The sequence below is a fragment of the Podarcis filfolensis genome (genome assembly GCF_964270895.1).
Source record: "Podarcis filfolensis genome assembly, chromosome: 5".
Taxonomy (NCBI): Eukaryota; Metazoa; Chordata; class Lepidosauria; order Squamata; family Lacertidae; genus Podarcis; species Podarcis filfolensis.
In genome coordinates, this window is record NC_139608.1 from 45,660,052 (window position 1) to 45,685,686 (window position 25,635).

General features: G+C 42.6%; 1 protein-coding gene across 1 annotated transcript in view; it reads left to right on the top strand.

Annotated features, from left to right (window-relative positions):
* The window catches only part of SORCS3 (sortilin related VPS10 domain containing receptor 3), a 415,208-nt gene that overhangs the window by 382,161 nt on the left and 7,412 nt on the right, over positions 1-25,635 (top strand). The window contains exons 21-25 of the mRNA XM_083616529.1: positions 2,177-2,300; positions 5,116-5,228; positions 8,491-8,622; positions 13,452-13,551; positions 15,930-16,035. Of these exons, the coding sequence (XP_083472655.1) occupies positions 2,177-2,300; positions 5,116-5,228; positions 8,491-8,622; positions 13,452-13,551; positions 15,930-16,035 (575 nt within the window). The remainder of the gene's footprint in view (positions 1-2,176; positions 2,301-5,115; positions 5,229-8,490; positions 8,623-13,451; positions 13,552-15,929; positions 16,036-25,635) is intronic.

Consider the following 25,635-nt stretch of genomic DNA (forward strand, 5'->3'; position numbering starts at 1 on the left):
ACAGTGATAGAATGAGATTGGTACCACAGATAGGTGAGAGCTTGGTTGGGGGGATCTCAGACTCAAGCTTGGGATAAAATTGATTCTATTCAAGTTCTGCTGTAAATACGATAGCCACTCCACATGTCTGAAAACCAGTTGTGGCCAAACAGCATTCTTGATTTTGCATTACAACTTGCCATGTGGCACAGCCAGATTGATTTTTCACTGCATGAGAAGTAATTTTTCCTGAACAGATTTATCACATTAAAACAGCAAATTGGCAGTGTGATGGCAAGAATCAGGCAAATACTTCATTGCACTGCCAGTTAGGACGTTAACCGAAGACACTGTGCAGTATAAACTGACTTTGATTTTTGTAGAATAGCCAGATTCTGATGCCTTTAACCCATGGGAGGAGTGATGCAGACAGAGATGGCAATTTAGGCTATTTGTAGCCTCATCGCTTCACTGTAGCCTCCTGCTTTAAAGGTACCACTGCAATATACAGCTCCATTTTATACACATCCTAAAAAGGGAAAGGTACCCCCCTAGACGAGCTTTAATTTCTTTTTCTAGATAGAGCTATTGTAGTGAATTGCTGGTCCACTGCTTTAGCAATATACCTAAAGGCCAATTTGCTTGGATTAACACAGGTCCAGTTTAATAAATGTGTCTGGCTGTCTAATAGGTTTTGAGCAAATGAACCTTAAACTCCTTGATTTAATTTAGAGTTAGTTCCCAGACCTCAGTGCATGAATTAAATCTAAGGAGCTACCTGAATGTTAAAACTCTGTGATGGGGGTGAAATCAGCCATGATCTAATAGGACATACACCATAAAAGGGAGGCAATTTTTAAAACAAAACTGGCTTCTTATATATTTCTTGACTTGGAAAGCACTGCTGAAGTCCCCAGAGTGGGTTGTAACCCTGCAAAGGGTTTATGTAGAATTTATGTAGAATTTGAGCATAAAAGAATGACCTCATCTCAAAAAAATTATGCCAAGACTTGCAGGGATAAGAGAGTGAGAGAAACTTGGGAGGGGCACAATAACCTCCAAATAATCACAGGCTAAAAAGGTGCATGGCTTTAAACACAATCAAAGTTCAGATGGTAAACAGATAATGGCAAACTATTTTATTCCAAAACAGGACCAGGCCTTGTAGATGAGACACCATGGCAATACTCCAGGCCTGTACCCTGGCCCTGGTTCTGTACCCTGTTGCTAACAGCAGTCATACACGTAGAGAACAGGAACATCAGATTGGAGTGGGAAAATGAGAGTAGGTGGCAATGAGCAGCAGTCTCACTCTTCCAAATACGTATTTGGAAATCTCATTCTTGCAGGAAGCAATGGCATCTGTTCACCTCTTTTCATCACAGACACCCTAAATTTCTCCCCTGGCATAGGTAGCTACCAGTCCAATAGCATGCTCCAAGGAGACATAGAAGGACCATCAACATACGACTGTATGCAGGTTAACAACAGCTGTATTATTGATAGGTTTCCTTTAACCATGGCTAGGGCTTTATTTGAGATGCAGAAGAGAGGGAATAATAATTTACTGGGGTACTTGATTCCTGCTAAAAGTCAGCACCCAAGCTAGATTTGTTTTGTTGAATGACTGACTCGTGCCATCACACCCATAAAGAGGACTCAATATGCAAAATGTATGGTATTAGGAGGGACTGGATCTCCACACTCCCATCTCCTGGGCATGTTTACAGCCACAACCCATGGTAATTGGAGCAAAGGACCCAAATGAAATTCTCCCTCTTGGCTACATCAGCCTTGGGCATGTGAACCTGACATGCACACTATGGCCTCACTGTCTAGCATTCACCAAGGTGTGCATGTAAAGGGAGGTAAAACACTGGGAAAGAAAGAAAGAAAGAAAGAAAGAAAGAAAGAAAGAAAGAAAGCTTAATAAGTCTAGCCCCTGCCCCTTCTTGATTGGGCTAAGCCTACAAGAAGTCATTCCCTGGGAAAAGCCACTGGAGGATTCTTCTCAGGAATGTTACAGATTTGCCCCACTTTAGAGGAGCCACACATTCCTAGGAGCTAGTTGGTGACTCTTCCCACTCTTATATACAAGCTAAACTGATGCGTTCAAATCCGTATTTTTGTGTGTGTGACCCCTGAAATTCATGGAATAGAATAATATATTAACTATGAATACATATGACTTTTACAGCCATTCATCACCTTGGACAGCAGCATCTCTTACACTTTTACTACGGAAGGAAGGAATACCGTCACAGTGCAGGTCTCAGCTGGCAGTGTCCTCATCCAGGACACCAAGAACATTGCTGTACATGGTAAGCAGACACAGACTAATTCAAGAGATACACCTCCCCAACAACTGTTTCTGCTTCCTCTTCCAATTCTGTCCCCCACTTCACCAAACCCACCACAGAGTTTAACAGTGGACAGAAAACACTTGGGATTGTGCATGCAGTCAAAGGTAACTGCTGCAGGCTTCGTTCTAGGTTCCTTTAAGACATAAAAATCATCCTTACATCCTTTGATACTTAGGTCTTAAAGGAGCCTAGAATGAAGGATAAACACAATGCCTAAAAACTTGCAGGAGTTACTGCCTTTTGTTGTTGGCACCTGTCTTTCTTGAGAGATAATGGAGTGCACCTCTGGGGGTGAAGCCAAACCAATGGAGAATCACAGCACCTGCTGTGGCATCACGGCATCTACTGTGGCTGCAGAGACTAACTCCTAACTGCCGCCTCCCACATTGTTTTTGCTGCAATAGCAGCACTGAAATGACCTATCCAGGACACAAGCCTGGGCAGTGTGTATGGAGGTCCTGGACTACCCTGACAACAAGACCCCACTCTCAGCCTCACAATACATTTGGCACCAGCTTGGCTGCAGGAGTTGCCAGAAGGAGGTGTGCAAGATGCCATCCAACCATCTTAGGGACTCCACTCTCAATTTGTGTAGGGCTTACTCCTTATCCTTTTCTTCTCCTGAACATGTCCTGAAAGGCAGCAGGTATGATTTTTTTCTCAGCATTTCCCATGAATGGGTACGTATATCCACAAGGTAGTGGAGGTCTTCCTTCTCCTAGATGGGCGACCTTCCCAGGTTGACAAGCCCCATTTGCTCCTCATTCCCCTCTACAGCACATGCAGTAACCACCTTCTTGACTGTTGGACCAACTATTGGTCTCATCCGCTCAATCCATCAGAGCCTGTCCCCAACTCACCAAGAGTTTGAGACCCATCAGCTACCCTCACATTGTTTAGTTGGCCATTCGTAGCCATTTCCCAGGGTGTGGCCACTGTCCCATGCTAACAGCTTCTAGGAGCCACAGGTGAGAGCTGAGTGCAGGGTGGGGACTTCCTTTTACTACATACACAATTGACAAGTGTATTCTGTCCATCTACTGCTTGAGGACTTTGACATAAAAATTCTGAGGCCTCCTATTACCTCCCCTGCCCCCTCCACAAGCATTCATCATCCCTGGTTTCAATTACCCAGGCTCTCTTACGACATCTAAGCTAATGGCATCAAGACCTTGCTTCTAAAGCTCCATTGTGACAGTAGATCAGGTCAACTACATTAAGATAGTTGAGGCAGGCAAGGAACATATAATTCAAGTAGGAGAATGAAAGAGTGATGGGGACAGAGGCTGAGGAGACAGAGCAGGACCACTGGGAAATATGGATGGCAAGGCTCTCAGACTCCTTACTGACTCTACTAATGCCAAGAAGGCATTCTGTGATGGTTCAGAGAAGAGGTCCAGCTCTGTGAATCTATAAACTTGGCTGCCATTGAAATTTCCCTTGCTCTCCTGCAGTCAGTTAATTAGGAAGTAATTTCCTAGTGCCTCCTGAATTGCAGTATCCTGATCCGCCTGTCATTAGCTCAATTGGTATCTGATTTGTTATGCATAACTACTCATGGCTGCACATGGGGCTAACAAACAGATAATTCCTGCTTTTGGAAAACAGAAGATTTGCAGTAAGGATTTGTTCAGTGGAGCACAATGCATGCCAAGTATAATACAAGAACAAGCCCATTTCTCATACAAAGTGCCCTAGGATAGGATAAAAAGTGGTTGATTAAAAAAACAATCTATTTTGTCTCCTTTCCTCTGTTTTACTCTCTTACTATTATTTTAGTATATATAATTTATATGGTACTGCACTATTCTCCCCTTCCCCCAATCTTTTTCATCTCACTCTTCTCTTTGGATATTTCAGTGCAAAAGGAACATTTTTTATAGTATTGTTTCAACTTTTAAATGGGAAGTTATTGTTTAAGTATTGTTCCCCTGGGTTTGGGACCAAGCTTATGTATAATATTTGTCACCACCACAGTAGTATAACCAAGTGTTTAGATTTTTCTTATGTTCCTAAAAGTTATGGGTTCAAATTTAAGCCATTCTTATCCTAGAGGAAACCTTTCTGCTCTGCTCAGCTATACTTAAGTATTCAATCATATGGGAAAGTCAAAGGTGAGCTTTAACTTTACTTCCAGACATACATTTTTGTTAGGTAGGTAGGTGTATGAAACTTCACATTTTAGAGCTGCTGTTTGACACAGTGAGTCTGAGGCCCAGAAAATGAATATTTTCAGCATCTGAAAAGTAATTTTTAAAAATTAGTTTGGGAGCAGGACCAAGAATAAGGATTCTTCCTATAGATTTAAGGAGCAGAAAACTTACCGTATTTTTTGCTCTATAAGACTCACTTTTTCCCTCCTAAAAAGTAAGGGGAAATGTGTGTGCGTCTTATGGAGCGAATGCAGGCTGTGCAGCTATCACAGAAGCCAGAAGAGCAAGAGGGATTTCTGCTTTCACTGTGCAGCGATCCCTCTTGCTATTCTGGCTTCTGAGATTCAGAATATTTTTTTTCTTGTTTTCCTCCTCCAAAAACTAGGTGTGTCTTATGGTCTGGTGCGTCTTATAGAGCGAAAAATACGGTAGTTGGTATTCTGAATGTCTGGTGGATTTTGCATTTCTGAGAACATGTGTTTCTGCTCTACCAGCCTTAAGCTGTAAAATAGATCTTTCTTGTCTAACATAGAAACTGATGCACCTTAACCATCTCAGCTTAAACAGCTGGCTGGCTGGCAGGATTACAATGGAGTTTGACTGTGATTCTCTCTCTGCAGAATATTTCCAGTCTCAGTTATTATCATTCTCTCCCAATTTGGATTATCACAATCCGGACATACCTGAATGGAGAGAGGATATTGGCAGAGTCATCAAGAGAGCCTTGGTGCAAGTAAGTACTCACAAGCAGACCAATTAATAATAAGGGTGATTTTCTTACGTTCCAAGTAATCTATTGCAGGGTAATTCAGAAAAGGGAGGCTATTGTTCACAATTAGCAGCATTAGCAGCCACTGCATTTTTATCTAAAGCCAAGCACCGTAATAGGACTTTGTAAATATTTTCCAACACTTTCCAGAACACCAGCAAAACCCTTCAAGGAAATGCAACTGAATTCAGTTTGTTCCCTGAACAAGGGACTTACAAAAAAATAATCCTCTTCCTATCATAACAAATGTTTTGCAGTCTTTAATCTCATTCATCCACCCAGCAACTGGGGTGTTTGGAGGTGTGCAGATCATTATTGTTGTTGTTGTTGTTTAGTCGTGTCGGACTCTTCGTGACCCCATGGACCAGAGCACGCCAGGCACTTCTGTCTTCCACTGCCTCCCGCAGTTTAGTCAAACTCATGCTGGTAGCTTCGAGAACACTATCCAACCATCTCGTCCTCTGTCGTCCCCTTCTCCTTGTACCCTCCATCTTTCCCAACATCAGGGTCTTTTCCAGGGAGTCTTCTCTTCTCATGAGGTGGCCAAAGTATTGGAGTCTCAGCTTCAGGATCTGTCCTTCCAGTGAGCACTCAGGGCTGATTTCCTTCAGAATGGAGAGGTTGGATCTTCTTGCAGTCCATGGGACTCTCAAGAGTCTCCTCCAGCACCATAATTCAAAAGCATCAGTTATTCGGCGATCAGCCTTCTTTATGGTCCAGCTTTCACTTCCATACATCACTACTGGGAAAACCATAGCTTTTACTATACGGACCTTTGTTGGCAAGGTGATGTCTCTGCTTTTTAAGACGCTGTCTAGGTTTGCCATCGCCTTCCTCCCAAGAAGTAGGCGTCTTTTAATTTCGTGGCTGCTGTCACCATCTGCAGTGATCATGGAGCCCAAGAAATTAAAATCTCTCACTGCCTCCATTTCTTCCCCTTCTATTTGCCAGGAGGTGATGGGACCAGTGGCCATGATCTTCGTTTTTTTGATGTTGAGCTTCAGACCATATTTTGCGCTCTCCTCTTTCACCCTCATTAAAAGGTTCTTTAATTCCTCCTCACTTTCTGCCATCAAGGTTGTGTCATATGCATATCTGAGGTTGTTGATATTTCTTCCAGCAATCTTAATTCTGGCTAGGGATTCATCCAGCCCAGCCTTTCGCATGATGAATTCTGCATATAAGTTAAATAAGCAGAGGCAATATACAGCCTTGTCGTACTCCTTTCCCAATTTTGAACCAATCAGTTGTTCCATATCCAGTTCTAACTGTAGCTTCTTGTCCCACATAGAGATTTCTCAGGAGACAGATGAGGTGATCAGGCACTCCCATTTCTTTAAGAACTTGCCATAGTTTGCTGTGGTCGACACAGTCAAAGGCTTTTGCATAGTCAATGAAGCAGAAGTAGATGTCTTTCTGGAACTCTCTAGCTTTCTCCATAATCCAGCGTATGTTTCTAATTTGGTCTCTGGTTCCTCTGCCCTTTCGAAATCCAGCTTGCACTTCTGGGAGTTCTCGGTCCACATACTGCTTAAGCCTGTCTTGTAGAATTTTAAGCATAACCTTGCTAGTGTGTGAAATGAGTGCAATTGTGCGGTAGTTGGAGCATTCTTTGGCACTGCCCTTCTTTGGGATTGGGATGTAGACTGACCTTCTCCAGTCCTCTGGCCGCTGCTGAGTTTTCCAATAATAATCATTATTATTGTCATTATATGGATATAGGAATTTCTCATGATTCCAGTAAGTATATGATTGTCCATGACCTTTGCAGTTCATTTTTCACTTCTTTGAGATCGACATCTTTTTGGATCCCTGGGACACCATGAGAGCTAAAGAGAGACTATTCTTTGGATTCCATCTTAATTTCTAGAACCATGTCCTGTTGCTTTTATTTGAGAAACAATAGTTGAGTTGTACTGTGTGAGAGTTGCACACATAGGCACAACCTGCTTTTCTCTTTTGGAAGGGCATTTGCCCACTTTTTATTTTATTTTTAATATATATTGTATACTTTTGTAAACTTAAGGAGTCTCCTGAGTCTGCTGATACATCCTTCCTGTATGTGGGTACTACTGTTTTGGCTATGTAAGCATCAGCTTACCTTGAGTACCTTGTGATGTTAGGAGATAAGAATGATATAAAGATAAGAAGACTGTGAAGCTGGATCCAGGAAAGACCTTCAGATATTTTGTCTCAAATTTCTCTTTATTGTTACTTGTTCTTTTTCACTGCAGATGGCTTATGTTCATGTTGCCTTTTAAAATCTGCTTGGCATACTGAGTTTTCGCACTCGGTAAACAAAGTGTGAAAATTTGCAGGTTTTGTTGCTTACTTGTTATCCCCACTGCTGAAAAACTTTCTCAGTGTGATTTAATGATGATTCTGCTCCCTTTGATCAAATGCATTCCTGTTTCTCAGAGAAAATAAATAAATAAATAAGCAAGTAAGCAAGCTTCATTTTCAGCATCTTGCAAACAAGATGTACACTGCAAGCATGTACTGTTGCAAGCAGTACATTGTTCAAATATGCCAGCTTCCAAGAAAACTTTTGGTCTGTTCTAGCCCAATCACACCTGCTTTTTGCATTTGCAGTTTTATCAGCAGCTATCTATAGCTGGGGGGAAATAATGTGGCTTGATTACTATTTATGCAATCAAAATATACAATAAATTGTATACTACAGTATTAGTATTGATTTTACATTTATGTTACCTTTAGGACAATATACTGTGCAGCCTATTTAGGATCAAACAGCGAAAAGCTGGCATTCAAAAATGTATATACCTGTATGCTATAATAATGCAGCTGATTGTTTTGGATTCTTGAATGTTATCATGCATGATTGCTGTTGCAAATCTGAGGTTAGGAATGTATTTTGAGTGGTATACTTGAATGGAACAACTGTCTCTCTCCCTCCACACCACTTTTACATTTCGGCAGTATAATTTAGGGAGTCAGAACATCTTGCTGATGTACTTCATATCATCCAAGATCTACCAGTATATTCTGACCTATCTTCTCAGTAGCAGGATATGACCACAACTTTCATTTTTATGGGGTTGTTGAGAAGAAGTATGGTTTGGTCTTGCAAAACCATTGGTATCTCATGTATAGAAGAACCCAATGCTTTCTCATCTTCTCTTTTCATATTAGAACTCATACAAGAAGTTGAACAAAGAGTACCCTTATGATTACTACTGATCCTCCTTCTGGCCCTCTTCTTTAGGTGACTGGCATCCCTGAAGAGCAAGTTTTGGTGGCCGTGTTCCATGGTTTGCCCACCTCTGCAGAGCTTTTCATACTGCCCCATCAAAACACCTCTGAGAGAAGGAAAGGCAGTGAAGGTGACCTGGAGCTGGTAAGGAGAATGCATCTCATTTTTCATGCATTCCAGCTATTAAGATTGTGGTTTGTGGCAAATTACCACACTAATGCTGATTTCCTCAAGTTGTTGTAAATATCGATCTCTGCGCAATGTCCTAGGAATTGACTGTTTTAGAGATTTAAATAGAGGATCAAATATGGGACCAGAATCAGTGGTGGACCTTGGGGTCTCCAATTTCAGCAGCACCAAAATCCCCTTTCCCACCTCTTGCCTTCCATTGTACCTCCTAGTTGCGATGCCCCCAAGGCTCCATGCCTAGTGCGACCGAACCAGTCATACTCCCCTAAATCTGCCTCTATCAGATTCAACTAATGAGTTCCGCTAGCAAAAAGCTTTTGTGAGGTCTTCTGCAAGTGCAATGGGGCTTTTCAACCTCTCTCCTTCCCTTGCGTGCCCCCAGTGTCTCTCCAGATTGGCTCAGGGGATTGGGAGAAATGACATGTGGAGGAAGAGAGTGGAGATAGTTCTATCAGTTGAAATGCTTGCGCCGATGGAACAGCCTTCTTAGTGCTATTATTTATCATCATCTTATTTATTCAATTCATATTCCACCCTTCATCAGAGCATCACAGGGAGGTTTACAGGGCTATGTTGAATTCCTCTCATGGAGTACTTTGTTGAACTTGTAGGCATATATCATTTGAAGCTTCAGAGTTGCCTGACTAGATTTGACCTCCTATTAATATTGTTCAGCTACCTTTGAACTTTTTTTTAAAAAAAGATATTGAAATTTATAAGAGGTGGATGGACATGGCAGTTTTCTACTTGCCTATATGCTGGATTCGATAGGGTTGTGGCCACTGTTCCCAAGCAATTGGACAAGGCCTACCTACTGCATCCAATCGCAACCACACTTACAAGGAAATGAAGACTTACCTCTCTCCTTGGCAGCTGCGTGACTAACTTTCCTAAGGCACAGCTCTTTATTAGATATATGCATTTTATTTATTATTTCTTCATTAGAAACATTTTAATCCTTATGGAGCATTGAACAATGGGCATGACTAAACTAGTCGTGCCAGAATAAAATACAGTAATAGAAGTATGTTCTTCCAGCCTGACCTGGGATGAATTTGCCTCCCCGCTCCCTTTCCAAGGAAAATAAAATATGGGACCTCTTCTACTGGTCAGGGTACAGAAGTGTACTTGATCAGGTGGCATGTGCTTCATAATATATCTCCAACCATCAACCTGGCCTATTAGGACCAGAACAGAAACCCACCCACCTGTCGCATTCTGGAGTATGGTTTTAGCTAATTAACTAGGCAAGGCAGCTGGGATGTTGGTGCTGTGAGGGTGCAATGCAAGAGCCAATAAATCACTCCCGATGGTGAACCTACACTATGCAGCATCTCCCTTGCCTTGCTCATCTCCCCTCCGTCTCGGTGAATTGCAGCAACGTTCTGCAGCTCTGCCCATCTGGCAAGCCACTTAGGGGTACTTGAGCTCGAAACCATTTAGAGCTTCAAAGGGAAGCATTAGGACCTTGCAATATCGTCTTTAACATTTACCCAGTAAGCATGAAGGTAACTGTAAACACCTGTTACTTAAGCTGCCTTGTTGAATTCTTTTAGCATTTTGGTGTCACCCATATATATAAATATTTTGGGCTTTACGCCTTATTTGAAATAAGCAGCTCCTTCGTCCTTCCAATACATTTGATATCCAAGGAGAACTGCATCCCATTGATTTTCACTGTTCCTACAGATTTCTGGGATGCTCACTCCATCAATATTATCTGTCAGTACCAGGCAATTACTATAATTAGAGTAACCAGATTCAGTGGAGGACATTGTATTTTTAATAGGTGTTTAGAATATAGAATTTCAGCAGATGCAGCTTTCCTAATCTCTGTACGATAAGTTTCGATCTGACAAAATGTCCCCTTCTACAAAGCACCTAAAGGTATAGCAGCTGTATTCTGCTTTGCATTTGGTCACTCTAACAGCAGTTCACCCTTCCAGATTTCAGGCTTCTAGATGGTACAAGCATATCATGCCAGGGACTTAGCCACACTATTTCTGGGCTCAATTCAAAGGGTCAGTTTTGACCTCGAAAGTCCTTCATAGCTTTCAGTCAGGGTGTCTGTCTCCTGTCTGCCTGTCTCTATATCCTTTTCCAGGTACCCAGCCAGGTGAGGTATAGTGGGTGGCTTCTGGCAAGGGGGGCCTTTTCAATGACAGCCCCCTTGCTATGCAACACTTTCCCCAGAGAGACTCACCTGGTACTTTCATTAAAGTCATTTTGGTGCCAGGTGAAGGAAGACCTTTTATTATTATTATTGCCACAGAACTTTTAATTCATTTAAAACCCTTTCAGTTGAGTTTTTTAATGCTTTATTAATTTGTGTATTTTAATCTGTTTATATCTTTGTCTTAATCACTCTGTGAACATAATCATGGGGTGGCATATAAATATTTTAAATAAATAAATAAATCATGATTCTACCCGTGGGACCCTGCAATTGCAGCAGAGAGTGTTCTGGGTTCCTACCACTCCAACCCATCGCCTCTACTCCAGAACTCTGTGCCTACTGAGCATGTTGAGTCCTTGATGAGCTTTGAAAGCCTAGAAGTGACTTGAGTGGGACACCTAATGCCACATAATGAATGATCCACACCCATGTTTGAAAACACATGTATCATGCAGTTACATTTTTCAGACACACAGGATTGGTTACAGCTCCCTATTGAGAGTGTATTCAGCCATAAACCCAGCTAGGATATTGCATACAACCTATACCTGGAAGTTTCAATAGCCATTTACTTAAATAAATAGGTAATTACAGTGATGAATAGCAGCTGTGATATTAAGGTGAGATTAGAGTCATGAACAATAGCACAAGCTTGCTTAAGCTTCCATGCAGAAATTAACTAGTGATTAAATCAGCAGTATCACTTCTGGAGGCCTTATGTGGAGCAGGAAGTATAAAAAGACTTTCCAGCAAAATCTAGTTACTCTTGTTGATGGCCTGCCAAATAGCCTGTGGATGTCCGCTCAATAACCAGGAATAATCCTTAGCACTTCCAGAGTGCTTTTCATTGTTCACCGTAGTGCTGAAATTTTCCAGGTGAAAACTTATTGTGCAAAATAGGGGGACAAAATGGGCACCATTTCAGTGTAGGTGGGTGATTTATTTTTAAGGGCTTGGAGGTGTTCAATGTCCCTTGCAGTAAAAGCAGAAGCTGCTGCTGCCATTTTGCCTTTTCTTTTTAAATGATTCCCCCCCCCCAATGCAAACTGGATGAAACAACGGCAAAACTCTCATTTGCCCCTCCCTTGCCTGAGACTTGGGGACAATATTGTGATGTACCATCATTCTTACCAAGTTTTGCATGGAGCAAATAGTGCACAGGGCTTCAGGAGAACAAAATTGCCTCCAAAATGACCACTTAGTTTTTGCTTGAAATGCTGCTAGAGAATTGGATTCACATACAATGGTTCTGAATTCATTAGACCAGCCCTGTTGTTGTTATTTCTCTCAGTGTGTTTACAGCATAGCTGAGATTTCTGTCTCTAACCTCTACACTGCACCAGTTCTTCTATAACCTCTGCACACTGATCAGGATCCCTTTTATCACACCAAGTCATTTGAGAACTTGCAGATGTTCAATATGTTTTAATACACCCAGATGGAGTTAGTTACTTGCCTTGAGACTATCAAGATTGCGAGGTTTAATAAGGAATCTACATGGCCGAGTCGCACTTTTAACTAAATATTTAGAATGTAGACTCTTCAGATGCTAAGCTTTGAACTTTGAAAGGCTATTTCTTTCCCTTATAAATGTAGATCTTGCCTTGAAAGGTTACAAGACAGGTTTTTTCCTGCAAGTCAGCAACGGCAATATGAATGTGGAAAGAAGTTTCTGCAGGGAAATTGGATGTATGTCATAAGTGTTAAAGGGTAACAACATTGGCTTGGATCCTAACAGCCACAAGGGGAAGGAAGCTCGCAAAAGGGAAATTCCAAATTCCCCATCCCTTTCTTTCCTCTACAGTCCATTAGACACTCCCAAAAATTCTGCCCAGAGAAGGTTGAGGAACCAGCCTAAACACTGTGGAATGAGGTGTAAGGGACTTCAGTTGGAAAGCAGACAGAGAACCCTTGCAAAAAAGGGAACTTCAAGCAGTGCTATTTTTCTAGAAAAAGAGATGCCAGAACTCACCATGAACACCTCTCTTGGTTCTCTCATAATGGCAATGGCACCCACCTGAGAGGTGCTGGAACTGAGCTCCTGCTAGTTCCGGCTGGAAAAAAGGTCCTCACTGAAGGATGCTGAAAGTTTTGTGTTATACTTCATATTGATAACACTTTCATTCAAAACTAAACCAGCAGAAAATTGTCTGCCTCTCGCCCTTCAAGATGCCACTTTAATACCTGGCTGTGCCCAATATGAGTAACTTAAGGGTTATGAAAACATTTCTGTGTGGGGGTGGGAATTGCATGGTAGGAGTAATTTAAAAACAAATTGGATTTGTAGCAACATGTTGCAGCGTGGAATGGCTCAGGTAAGGTTTCCAGCTATTCTCGTCCTAGTTTTTTGCTCCATGACAGTCAGTTTCATCTCCACAGAATATGCTCTGTCATCCGTGGGCTGGCTGAGGATTTCCCCTCTCATTTAGGGGTTTCTCCCCTTTAAAAAAGATATTTATTCAAATCTTTGTGGATTGTGCTCTTTTTGCTATGCAAGGTCTGACAACGAGAGGATGACTTTTCCATTGGTATATTGGAAGTGTCTGTGGGGATTCTTCCTATAGTTTCTGAAGTGCTGTTGTTAATGGATAATTCATTGTTTCCTCAGGCTGTTGAAATCCTCTTCAATGCTTTGAATCAGAATCTGGTCCAATTTGAGCTGAAGCCTGGAGTGGAAGTCATTGTGTATGTCACTCAACTAACGTTAGGTAAGCTGGCAAGGAACCCTACACAATGCAACTCTTTGCAGTTAGCCTTAGCTCTACTAGGAAGAAAGCCAAAGAAAGATTGATTGTAATTGTTTGCCTTCTGACTATGGACCTTGACACCACACTTGAAGATCACTTCCAGACTTCTAGCTGGAGAAGTCTTCAATATGTCTTGGTTCAAGGGAAGCAAAAAACAAGCAGAGGGCAATTTCCTTTATAATCTGGTCAGATAGCTTATCAGTTCTCTGTGAGTTTCCTTCCAAGTTTGCAATATTGGTATATGTTTGCTGATGGTAAGGTGTACATTGTTGTATTGCCCCCTGGAGATGCTACTTTCGTTTCGAGAGCCACTTGAAAAATGTAACTGCTCACTGCCCCCTAAGAACAAGCAAAAACAAACCCCAAGGTTTCTTTTGCTCTGGTTGGTGAACGACAATTACATAAAAGATTTGCAAGAAACAATCAATATAATTGATCCAAATAACAAAGATGCTCATCAAAGAGAAAGCTGTTTGGTCTGATGGTGCGGTCACTCATTCGCACAACAATCAATCAGAGTTTCATTGGGAGTACAACATTATCAGAGTAATCGTATGCCTGACTATTCAGTGGCAAGTCCTATTGAGTTCAATGGGGCTTGCTCTCAGGTGAGTGCATTTCAGATTATGACTGAAAAAACTGCTCTGGAGACTGATCTGCTGAATCTCTTTTTTTTATAATTCTGACCTGAGCAAAAAATTCCAGAATCACATACCCAATTGGGTTAGCGTGAATTTTGGCACTGTGGTTAATTTAAATGTGCCAGTCACATGTGATGTTCTGAACATTGTGGGAAATTAGCAGTGCGTGCTGGCCACTCCTGTTCTCACTCCACACATCACATTAAACCAAACCATGGTTTAGTGTGAATGAGCAAATGTGTAGGTTTCCAGAGCAAAGATTGCAACTGCTGCACTCCTCCCCTAGTTCTGCTGCTGCTGTGCTATTCAGGGCTAAACCATGGTTTGGCTTCACATTGTGTTTGAATCTGGGCTCATGGTTTGTATTGTTCCAGGCAAACTATGAATTGTAACCAAGGTTTGTTCCTGGTTCACTGCTCTGTTAGACCAACCATGACTCTGGGTTCGCACGTAATGCTAAGCCAAATATTGGCTTAGACTTGGGTGGCAATGGATCAGCTGGACTGAAGGAGGAGCACAGCAATTGTATGCTAGTGTGATGTAATGGTTGGGTGTTTGACTAGGATTTGGGAGAACAGAGCTCATAACCGCAATCATCTTTGGGCCAGTCACCATATCTTAGCCTAACCTATCTCAATGGATTGTTGTGAGGATAGTACAGAGAGTGGGAGGGCCATGCCCACCACCTTGAGTTCCTTAGATGAAAGGTGGGATATACAAGCATAAAATAGGACACGGGTGGTACTGTGGTCTAAACCACTGAGTCTCTTGAGCTTGCCAATCAGAAGGTCAGCAGTTCAAATCTCAGTGATGGGTGAGTTCCCATTGCTCTATCCCAGCTTCTGCCAACCTAGCAGTTCGAAAGCACACCAATGCAAGTAGATAAATAGGCACCACTGCGGTGGGAAGGTAAACAATGTTTCTGTGCATTCTGGCTTCTGTCACGGTGTTCCATTGCTCCGGAAGCAGTTTAGTCATGCTGGCCACATGACCCCGAAAGCTGTCTGTGGACAAACGCCGGCTCCCTCAGCCTGAAAGCGAGAAGAGTGCCACAACCCCATAGTCGCCTTTGACTGGATTTAACCACCCAGGGGTCCTTTACCTTTACAAGCATAAAAAAACCAAATGATTGCTCTGGGAACCTGCATGTTTGCTTATTCATGCTATGCCATACTTCGGCTTAGTGTTATGTGCAAATTAAGCTGTTGAGTCTGTGTACCATAGTGACTCTGTGATAATTCAGTGGGTGAATTATGAATGAATTTATTACTGGTGTTTGCATCCACCTTCCCCAATCTAAATTCAAAGCCACAAGCTTCACAAGAGACTGAACCCTGCCTCCTCCCGCTTGCTTTTATTGGTTCACTGTTAAACAAAACCCATGAAAAAGGCTGAGGCTAAAGCAGACCGAAGCAGTGAGGTGGAGCAGGGCTTCTCCCCTCTGCTTGTCTGCACACAGCCTGCAGCTTCCTTTTTATTATGGTGCTGTCTAGAAATTATAGCTTTGTGTTAAAAGGGGGGGGTCATATTTTTGCTTGTCCATGTGAGTTGTCTTTTCTCACACAGCATGTGCCACATGCCTGTGCTAGTAAACAAGAGGAGGCAGTAAAGGAAAGAGAATGACTTGCTCCCTCTTACTTCCCTCATCCCTGCAGTTAAAGACTTCTCTGCATAACATGTTGCTCTTTCATTTCCCAGCACCTCTCGTCGACTCTGGTGCCGGGCACAGCAGTTCAGCCATGTTGATGCTGCTGTCGGTGGTCTTCGTGGGCTTGGTTGTTTTTTTAATCTACAAGTTTAAAAGGTATGTTGCTGTTCCTCTGTGATTTACAGAAAATCCGTCTGAAGATGAACTTTCAGAACCTGGATTTCAAAGACGTTTTAAGGCTTATGGCTTGAGGGGAAAGGGGAGAGGGAGGACAGAAGATTCCTACAAGGTGTGGATGCGAGAAATCAAGATGTGTGTTGTGGGCATAACGGTTCACAGAGCCGTGTGTGCTCAGAATGGATGAGTTTCACTCAGCATCCTCAACCCTCCCCAGCTGGGGAAATAGGGTAGAGCACATTCTCTCCTAACTTCTGAGGCTTTTCTCAATGTAACTACTTCCACTCAGTTCTTTTTCCTGTCACATGTGCTGTGCAGCAGGATAGGAAATACTTTGTTCAAATCAGAATGGTGATAATGAGAATGCACTCTAGCTCCAAGGTGGGCAGGCACCTTTGCAAAACTCCCCTTTGGAGAACAGGACACATTTCAGTATGTGGGGGGTGGGGTTAAGAAGCAAGGAACAAGGGGCCACCATTTCACCTGGAATGACCCCTTCCCTGTATATGACACTGCAAGTGATTACATTAAAGGGGCTCCACATATTGAGGGGGCCAGCGAGCTATGACAGTCTCTTCCCACCCCTTTGGATGCCACGCAAGCTAACTAGTTCGATCGGATGCCACGTGTTGAGAAGGGGCACCAGCAGGTAAACTTGTGTACCTAGACATGAGGGTATGCATAGGTTTCCCTGTGTCCTAGATTCTTGCACAAGCTCCAGGAACACAGGGAAACCTACAGGCAGAGACTTCGAAGCATGTCAGAGTCACTTCTGTGCAAGTTCATCCTCAATGCACGGGCGGCAGAGGCAGAGCTAGTTGACCCAAACAACATGAGGGGTGGGGCCAATAGCATGGACCCCACAGTCTCTTCAGTGCATGGTAGGGGGCTTAAAACGCATGGTAAGTGATAAGGTCTTGTTTCCTAACCCTTGCATTTTAAGCGGCTCTTATCTGCTATATCTCTGTCCCTGTCTTTATGGTACTTATTTTTATTGTGCTGCTCATTATTTAATTTATTTAGCAATTTCAGAATGTTGTAGGCCACCTGAACACTGTCTCTACAGTAACAGATGGGACATAAACATTTGTCTTTCTTTTTTTGAAGTTATGCTTGGTGAATACAGAAAACTTTTGTTGGTTGATGGGTATAATCACTTACTGCTTTCTCCATTGCTGTTTAACCCTTCTAACTCTCCAGAGCTTCCATTCATGTCAAGTTGTCATCCAGCATTCAAAGCCTGATGTATTTCTAACCAGATTGCTGGTTCCAGTGCAGTGAGTGTAGGAATATGTATCCACCTACAGTCCCATCAGTGACATTAGTTATGTCTGCATCCATTCCACTGGCCGTCCTTCTGAAATGATACAAGGGTCAATGCAGCTGACTGCTTTTTACATAGAGATCTTTGTCACTGGGTCATTGTGGGACTGAGTTATCTAAAAAGGTACAATTTTTCCTTGCTGGAAGAATTGCATACCAACTCTAGGGTTGTCATCTCAGGAAGCAGATTGTCTAAAGAGACTAGCATCATTTCAGTCCTTAATATGTCCCTTTCCAGATGTCTGATTGTGTACAGATTATATAATTATGTCTCATTCTGCTTCTATGGAATGCTGCAACTTCCCCAAGAATTTGGAGAGATAGATCTACAACATTTACCATATTTTTTGCTCCATAGGACACACTTTTTCTCTCTTAAAAACTAAGGGGAAAAGTCTGTGCGTCCTATGGAGCGAATGCAGGGGGGAGGCAGGCAGGAAATGCCCCCAAGAGCTGCACACAAGCTTCGCACGGCTCTTGCAGGCTTTTCCCCAGGAGGGAGAAGCGACTGCCGCTGCCTGACCTGTTCTGGGGGCTGGGGTCGGGGGAAGCTCGGGCTTCCCCCGCTCCCAACCCCGCAAGCTCCGGGAGTGGAGGCAAGGCTGCCTGAAACCCCCGGAGCGCAGCGGCAGTTCATGCTGCGCTCCGGGGGTTTCAGGCAGCTATCCGCAAGCCTTCGGAGCGTAGTGGGAGTTCTCGCTGTGCTCAGAAGGCTTGCGGATAGCCACCTGAAGCCTGGAGAGCGAGAGGGGTCGGTGCACAGTTTTCCCTCTCTGCGCAGTGCCCCTTCAGTGTAGTGGGAGGAGAAATGGAGGGGACTCCGTTTCTCCTGCCGCTTCACTGAAGGGGCGCTGAGCAGAGAGGGGAAGAATTTCCCCCCCTGTTCTCCCCCTCCTATGGTCCGGTATGTCCTATGGTCCGGTGCATCCTATAGAGCGAAAAATACGGTATATGTTTACACATCTAACCAGTGTCATTTACTGACCCTAATCTACTATTGTTTATATATGCTTAGCAACTTTTTATATATATGAAAGGCATTTTTTATATAATTAGGTTGCAATACTGCATCATTCTATGGGTGATAATTAATTCTAATTGTATTGTATTCTAGTCAGTGGCCCACTGTTGGATTTTCTTTACCTAAATATCAGCTCTAAACAGAAGTAAACGTGCTTAGTGTTCCCAGAGTCAGCATCCTCCTGCATGAAAGAATTGTCACCTATACACTTCCAGTAAATCAGGTAGTCAAAGAGCATCTGCTTCAGTGAAAAATGTACACATGCAGCAGCTCTGTCCAACTCCTTGTGGTTCTGCCACATTTGAAGAAATGTGGTTACTAATCAGAGATCATTGATAATTTTTATCTTGATTATTATATGTCATAAACAACAGGCACAGAAAATACAGATAATAAACTTGAGAGTCTTATATTCTGTATTGCCTTCTATCAATTCATTTTATACGCCACAATGTGCTATTTAAATGGGACCAAAATGAGCAAAGTGTCTTCAAAGTAGGTGATTCATATTCTATCTGATTTGCAAGGAGTGAGCTAATGCTGAGATTAGTTGGTCAATCACTGATCTGCAGTTTGATTAATCGAGATATCCCAGATACATGTTCAACATGCAATTATCCAGATCCCCAAATAGACCTCATCAGATTTCGTATTCATTTCATTACAAGATTTCATTACAAGATAATTTTCACCATTTAGGGCATAGCAATAGTGGCTGCCCAAAGAATGGTTACCTGTAAAAATCCATGCTAACTTGTACTGACACAGCTACAAAAGCATCTTGGATGGTGCAGGTCAGTTTTACTATGCTGTGGGAAATTGTCAGTCTCACAAGTGCTAGTTTTATATTTGTTCAATCCAAGAAGCAGAAATGTCTCTAGAATAGCATGAAGTTCTGCTTTCTCAGACCTACTCACTCACCTTTTTATGAACCTAGATGCACAGGAGAGGAGCAAAACCCAAGTGACCAGGGGATAAATCTTTCCAGGTCCAAATTAAGGCTGGGCAAAATCTGTTCATCAATGCAAATTCTGAATTTGCATGGTTGGAAACACAATTTAAAAGGACAATAACCATGTCAGCTTTCACATGAGGTATGGCTTGTTTTAAAGAATCCCTAAGGAAATAATGAACTCTACTAACCTTCTTTACTAAAAGTGGAAGTTCTGATGTGGAACGCGGCTTCTAGGTTGGAATGTTTTCAAGCTTTCCACCTGCCCTGGATGTGGTAGCCCCTTGCACTGTCAATGGATAAAGGGAAATTTCAGGACTGGATATTGGAGTGGATAGTCTGTAATTCTAATAGACTAGAAGTGATGGAGCAGAAGAAAAGTCACAAAGTACCATTCATAAACTGCCATCAACCTTTGGTCCCACAAGTGTTCCATAACATCAAAAATTGTACACATGTAACACTCACCCACAACAAATAAAAATGGGGGAGGTGATAGTGGTCATATCAGAAGAAAATGCACATAAGCATTTGATAATTTATTAAAGCTATATATGATCCCTTGCTTTGAAAAGATAGCATTTTTATGGAGTACCTTCCAGTTTTCCTATATCCTCTGCATTTTTCCATTTGCTTCCACATCAAAGTTTCCTGCGTCTCTGAAGAACAGATGAGCACTGCCAGTGCTGGCACTAGCCCCCTGGGAGTTTAACAATAAAGCTACATCAGTGCAGGAGATGAGTTTAAATTAGGGATGCCAGGTGCAAACCCAGATGGGCTCTGTTAACTTTATGGCCTTCATGTCAGGGAGGGACTGCTTCTCTGTAAGCGGCATATTCACATCTCCACCTGCTGCAGCTTTCTTCCCTCACCCTATCCTGCTCTTACAGCTGCTCAAGAGTGGGCACAGAACCCCACCTATCCCAGTATACAGTGAGATAGAAAGCGGACAGGCACCCTGAACGCAGTGGAAGGGGAGGGACGTGGCATTAAAGAGAGGAATTCCTTTCTGCCAAAGCTGCCTTAAATAAAACGAGGACCTGCAGAGTTTGAGGGGAATTTTTATTTAACAAAATTTCTGTGCCGCCCGATTGCAGTAAAATCTCTAAGCGGTTTGTTGGGCAGTAGAAACCCCACCTCTTGGAATTGTTTGTGCTTGAGGTTACTGATAAAGGGGCTGGAGATGCCGCTGTAAAAGGCAATATGCAACCCATGCTCTGCAGTTGCATGCCATGCATTCTGCAAACTGAGGTCTGAGCAAGCTCAAAGCCAAAGCTGCCATTACTGAATAAAGCCAGTGTTAAGGAAAACGAGTATCACAACTGAAACTAGGTATTTACAAGACTGAGCAATACAGTTGCCTTATGAGCTGCTGGTTTTAAAAAACTCTTGAGTTTATAAAGTGGGATGCAGAAGTTAAAATAAATTGAGTGAATGGGCAGTAAAGTGTCAAGTGGACTACAGTGTAAACAAGTGCAATATGAAGAATGTCAAGGCAAAATAATAATAATAATTTCACATATACACTTATGAGGTATGAACTGGCAGTGACAAAACATTGGCGTGGTAGCAGAGAGCTTGGTGAAGACATCAACCCAGTGTGCAACAGCTGTGAATAAAGGCAAATTCCATTCTAGGGCTAATTGGGAACTGCCAATATCATAATGTTGTTAAAGAAATCTGAATGGAGCAGAATCTTTAAAGATTCAAGACAGAAAAAAGAAAGTACTTCTTCATGCAGCAAATAGTTAAACTATGGAACCCGCTCCCCTAGGAGACAGTGATGGCCACCAACGTGGATTGCTTTCAAACAGGATTAGACAAAGTCCTGGTGGAAAAGGCTATCAGTGACAACTAGCCATGATAGTAATGTTCTACCTCCACTATCAGAGGCATCATCCTCTCAATACCAGTTGTTGGAAATCAGAGGTGAGCAGAGTGCTCTTAGACCAGGGCGAGCCCACCCATGAGGCAAGGTGAGGCAACTGCCTCAGGCAGCAGGTTGCAGAGGGGCAACAGATCCGGCATCCATGGAACACATTGCCTTCTGCTGCTGCTACTGCAGCACAGTCCTTGAAGGCCAGATCTGTCTTCTCAGCAGCCCCCCCCACCTCCGCTATGCTGCCTCTACAGTAGCCTCTTGGCAAATAGGAGGCACTGCTGGTCTCCTCCTACCCTTAGGGAGTAAATGACAGGGGCTGCCCTCTGGGGTCTCCTGAGGGCTGCACCCACCCGGCATGACTCAGAGAGGAGCCCTTCTCACCCACCGAAGATGTCCTTTGATTCCCATTTCAACCATCAGGTAAGGCTGATTGGATTCTTCCCTCTGTTTCTATGTAGATATTAACTCACCCCTTCTTCCCTGGTGGTGGGGAGCAGCAGTTTGCAGTTCCTTCAAGTGCCAAAATGTCTTGTGCTCATGTCCAGCTTGCAGACTTTTCACAGGCTTCTGGTTGCTCCCTGTGAGAACAGGATAATGGACTAGATGGGCCACTGTCCAGCAGACTTGTCTTATCTCTTAAAATAACATACACAGTTCAAACAATTAAGACAGGTTCACTTATTACTTAAAAAAACAAAACACCAAAACTAGATTCTATGCTATGTGTTGTTGTTTTTTAGTATACCTGTTTCTGGGCAGAAAAAACCAAGCAACAACAGAAATCCCCATTAGTACCTAGACAGGAGCATAGAGCAAAGGAGACAAGAGCTTCAACTTGCCTGAGATACTGTTCTTGGGTCTCACTGATTTCTTGATGGGATCCTACTGCATCTTCAACCAACTCACAGCTCGCTCCCCCTCTGCTTAAAAGAATGCAGCTGCTCCTAATAACAAATGGAATATAAAATATTTAGCGCTGTCCCATTTTTCCGTCGGATCCAGAAGTCTATTAGCAATGTGTACTTTTGTGATTAGGTAGAATTGCTGCTAGAATGCTGAGCTTCAGTTTAGCAAAGGTAGGGAAAACATGTGTTTGCATGAATTTTTAATTTTGCAGATTGCTACAATTGGCACTCTGCTGCCACACACACCAGCAGTTTATTAGGAGCCTGCGTGAAGCCAGGCGCTCGAGTGACTCGTTCGGCATTCACGTTGCAAACTGTCCTCCAGCCTTGTTGCGCTACATGTGCACGTGGAGGAAATCCATTAGGAAATAAAAGATACTTTGCCGTGAAGGAAGTGATGGTATAAGGAGGCTAATCTTGGTTTGTTTTTCTCCTTTACTAAAAGCTAGATGGAGATTTTGGTTTCCAGCAAAGAAATAAATAAATATGCGTTTCTAGATTCTATTTTGTTCTTTATGGTCAACAAATGGGATCCTCATAACAGAGGGTCCTGGTTGCGCGTGGGACCCAAGAGCTCACCTGATAGGGTTAAAATGGGGGGGAGGAGCAATAAGTCCTGGCCATTCCCCTGGGATCACACCAGGCGATTTTAGCCAATAGCCAGTGGGTGGCGTGATCCCAGGGGCTTTAAAAGCAGCAGTGTGATGCAAGGAGGGGCACTTGCTTCAAACACACTAAGTATAGTAATGCTTCTCTTTCTACAAAGTCCCATTCTAAAGGAAGCCTGTGGTTATCCTTGGCTCATCTGCATGGAAGGTGGAAAAGGAATTTTGCTGCTGTGCACTAAGGATGTGATCCACAGAAGCTTTTTCTATTTCTCAATTAGGTACATTTTAGTTCCATTGAGCAGATGTCAATGCTTCAGGCATTAACTACATGGACAGTAATAAACACCACATTAGAGATAGTCAAGGAAACTTTTGTTTGGTAAATAAATAAATAAATAAATAGTACTCCACCCATCTGAATGTGTTGCCCCAGCCACTCTGGGTGGCTTCCAGCATATAGAAAAACACAATAAAACATTAAACCTTAAAAAGCTTCCCTATACAGGGCTGCCTTCAGATATTTCCTAAATATTATAAAATTGCTCATCTCCTTAACATTTGATGCGAGGTCATTACACAGGGCGGACGCCACTACTGAGAAGGCCCTCTGCCTGGTTCCCTGTTGCTTCACTTCTCGTAGTGTGGGAACTGCCAGAAGGTCCTCGCTGCTGGATCTCAGTGTCCGAGCTGAATGATGTGGGTGGAGACGCTTCTTTAGGTATACAGGGCTGAGGCCATTTAGGGCTTTAAAGGTCAGCACCAACAGGACTTTTCAAGGCAAGCAAACACAAACAAACCTTGAGGGGTTGTTCTTTGTACAGCCCCAAACTTAGCTACACATTGCAATTTGGAAACCGCTAGTATTTTAGTAAAATATTGTAATTTGTTTAAAAGAATAAAAGGAAGATTCCCTGGATGCCTATATTCAGGTTTGCAGCAAGTACTCTCTGTTGAGAGAGCCTCTACAGAGATTTAAAAATCACAAAACAGGAAGCAAAGCATAGTGTGGTAATATAGGCTGTTAGATCTTTAAAATATCCCCTTCCAAGTTTCTTCCAAAGTTCCCCACTTCCCCTTAGCATAGAAGGCAGCTTCATGTTTGGTAAGCTAAAAATGGTTTACTTACATACTCTTCAAAGGTCAGATGTACTTTTCCATACAGCAGCCAGAAAACACAGGCAGTTTTAACTTAGGTTACAAAAAAATGCTAAATGTTTGTCAATTATTTGTATAGAAACACAAAAATGGCTTGCTAAAGCTACACGGTCTAAGCTTGGAAAATCCAACCTAGACATCATTACTGGTCAGTTCCTTTTCCTCCCAAAGTGAGGAGCTCTGACCTAGTGAAGCCTGGCAGGAGAGCTTACTCTATGGTCTTAATACTTTCATGCATTAATTAGAGTTAAGCATATTGGTTATATAAGGCTGATTTATCCGACAGAAATTTTGCCATTGGTGCTAGATCAATATACAGCTGGCATTAAACATTTTTAAAGCATTAAAACATAATATTCCACATCTCTGTACGTCTTTGTCTTTCTACTAAATGGCTTTGGCTACGTGAGCTGGAGAGGGACTGGCCCCATTTGGATGCAAAGGTGTTGGTTTTATAAACTGTGATTTATGAAGCTGGGAACAAGCATCAGGCCTGCATGCTCCACCCTCATCTGCCGCTCTTCTTCTCCTTTTGTGTGCCAGCATCATGTGGAGATTCTGGTTTGTTATAAACCAGAATTTCCCACTATAGCCAAAATGGGAACTCTGGTTTAATGTTGGTCAGCTAACCAGGATATTAAGTAATTGTTCATAAAGTTGGCAATAGAGGATCTTAACCAGGCCACTGTCTGAAAGCTTAGATTGAGGCTCAGGGGAAGGCAGTGTACTGCAAAACCTACATTCTCACTGGGTAAAAGTTCAGTCTAAATACTTATTCTCCTCAGATACACAACCAAAGGAAGCTGGCATATATTTAGGCGTAGAGGCAAAGGGTCAACATGAATGTAGACACATGGAGGTGAGAAGCTCAGGCATTGGAAACAATGCATGGTCTTAGGGGTGAAGGGACACCTACAATGTCTCAGAACTGGGCTTAAGACACATGTGTATTGGGGAGAAAGGAGGAATGGCTAATGTTCATACTTTATCTCAGCAAAGTTTGCTTTGATGTATCCAGCACTGAAGACAGAAGAAATGGTTCTTGAATTCTCCTTTGATGCTACTTTCTGCTGCTCTGAGGTGCGCAGAGAATGGTACAAAGAGGTTTTATTCCATTCAGATAGCTCACCATGCCTGGCATGGGGTCCTTTCATAGGTACAGTGGGGGGGGGAGTTTTCTGCCATGAGGGATCCACATATACTACTCCTTTTAATGAGCCCATTACATCTCTGGGTATCTTTCTCATATATTGTTTTGAAAATGTATCTATTCAAGTCTCCTCTGAAAGATGCTTTGATGAAAGCCTGAACCAAACTAGGATCTCAGAGTCTCACTCTGAAATGGTGTGTGTATATATATGCTTTTATCTGACCCACCATTTTTTTAATTCTGCAGAGAAGGAAGCTTCCCCTGGAACTCTAAGTTTAAAAGGCCCAACAGCCAGAACAGATGCTGAAAATAGAAAATAACCCAGGCAAGCTTTCCAAAGCAATGATGACACATTATATCAGCTATTACTGACCTAATTTAGATGTACAAAATCAGGCAAGCATGCACCAAAGCTAAATGAGCTTAGTTATTCGTTTGCAAGAGAACCGGGAGGATGTTGAAGGGCAGAAAGGATAAATTGTTATCACAGGTATTGGACAAAGCCAGCCCAGAGAAAATAAGGTTAAGAAAGAATATGCTGTCCATCTCAAACACTCCCAGTTTAACACTCCCATGTAAAAGG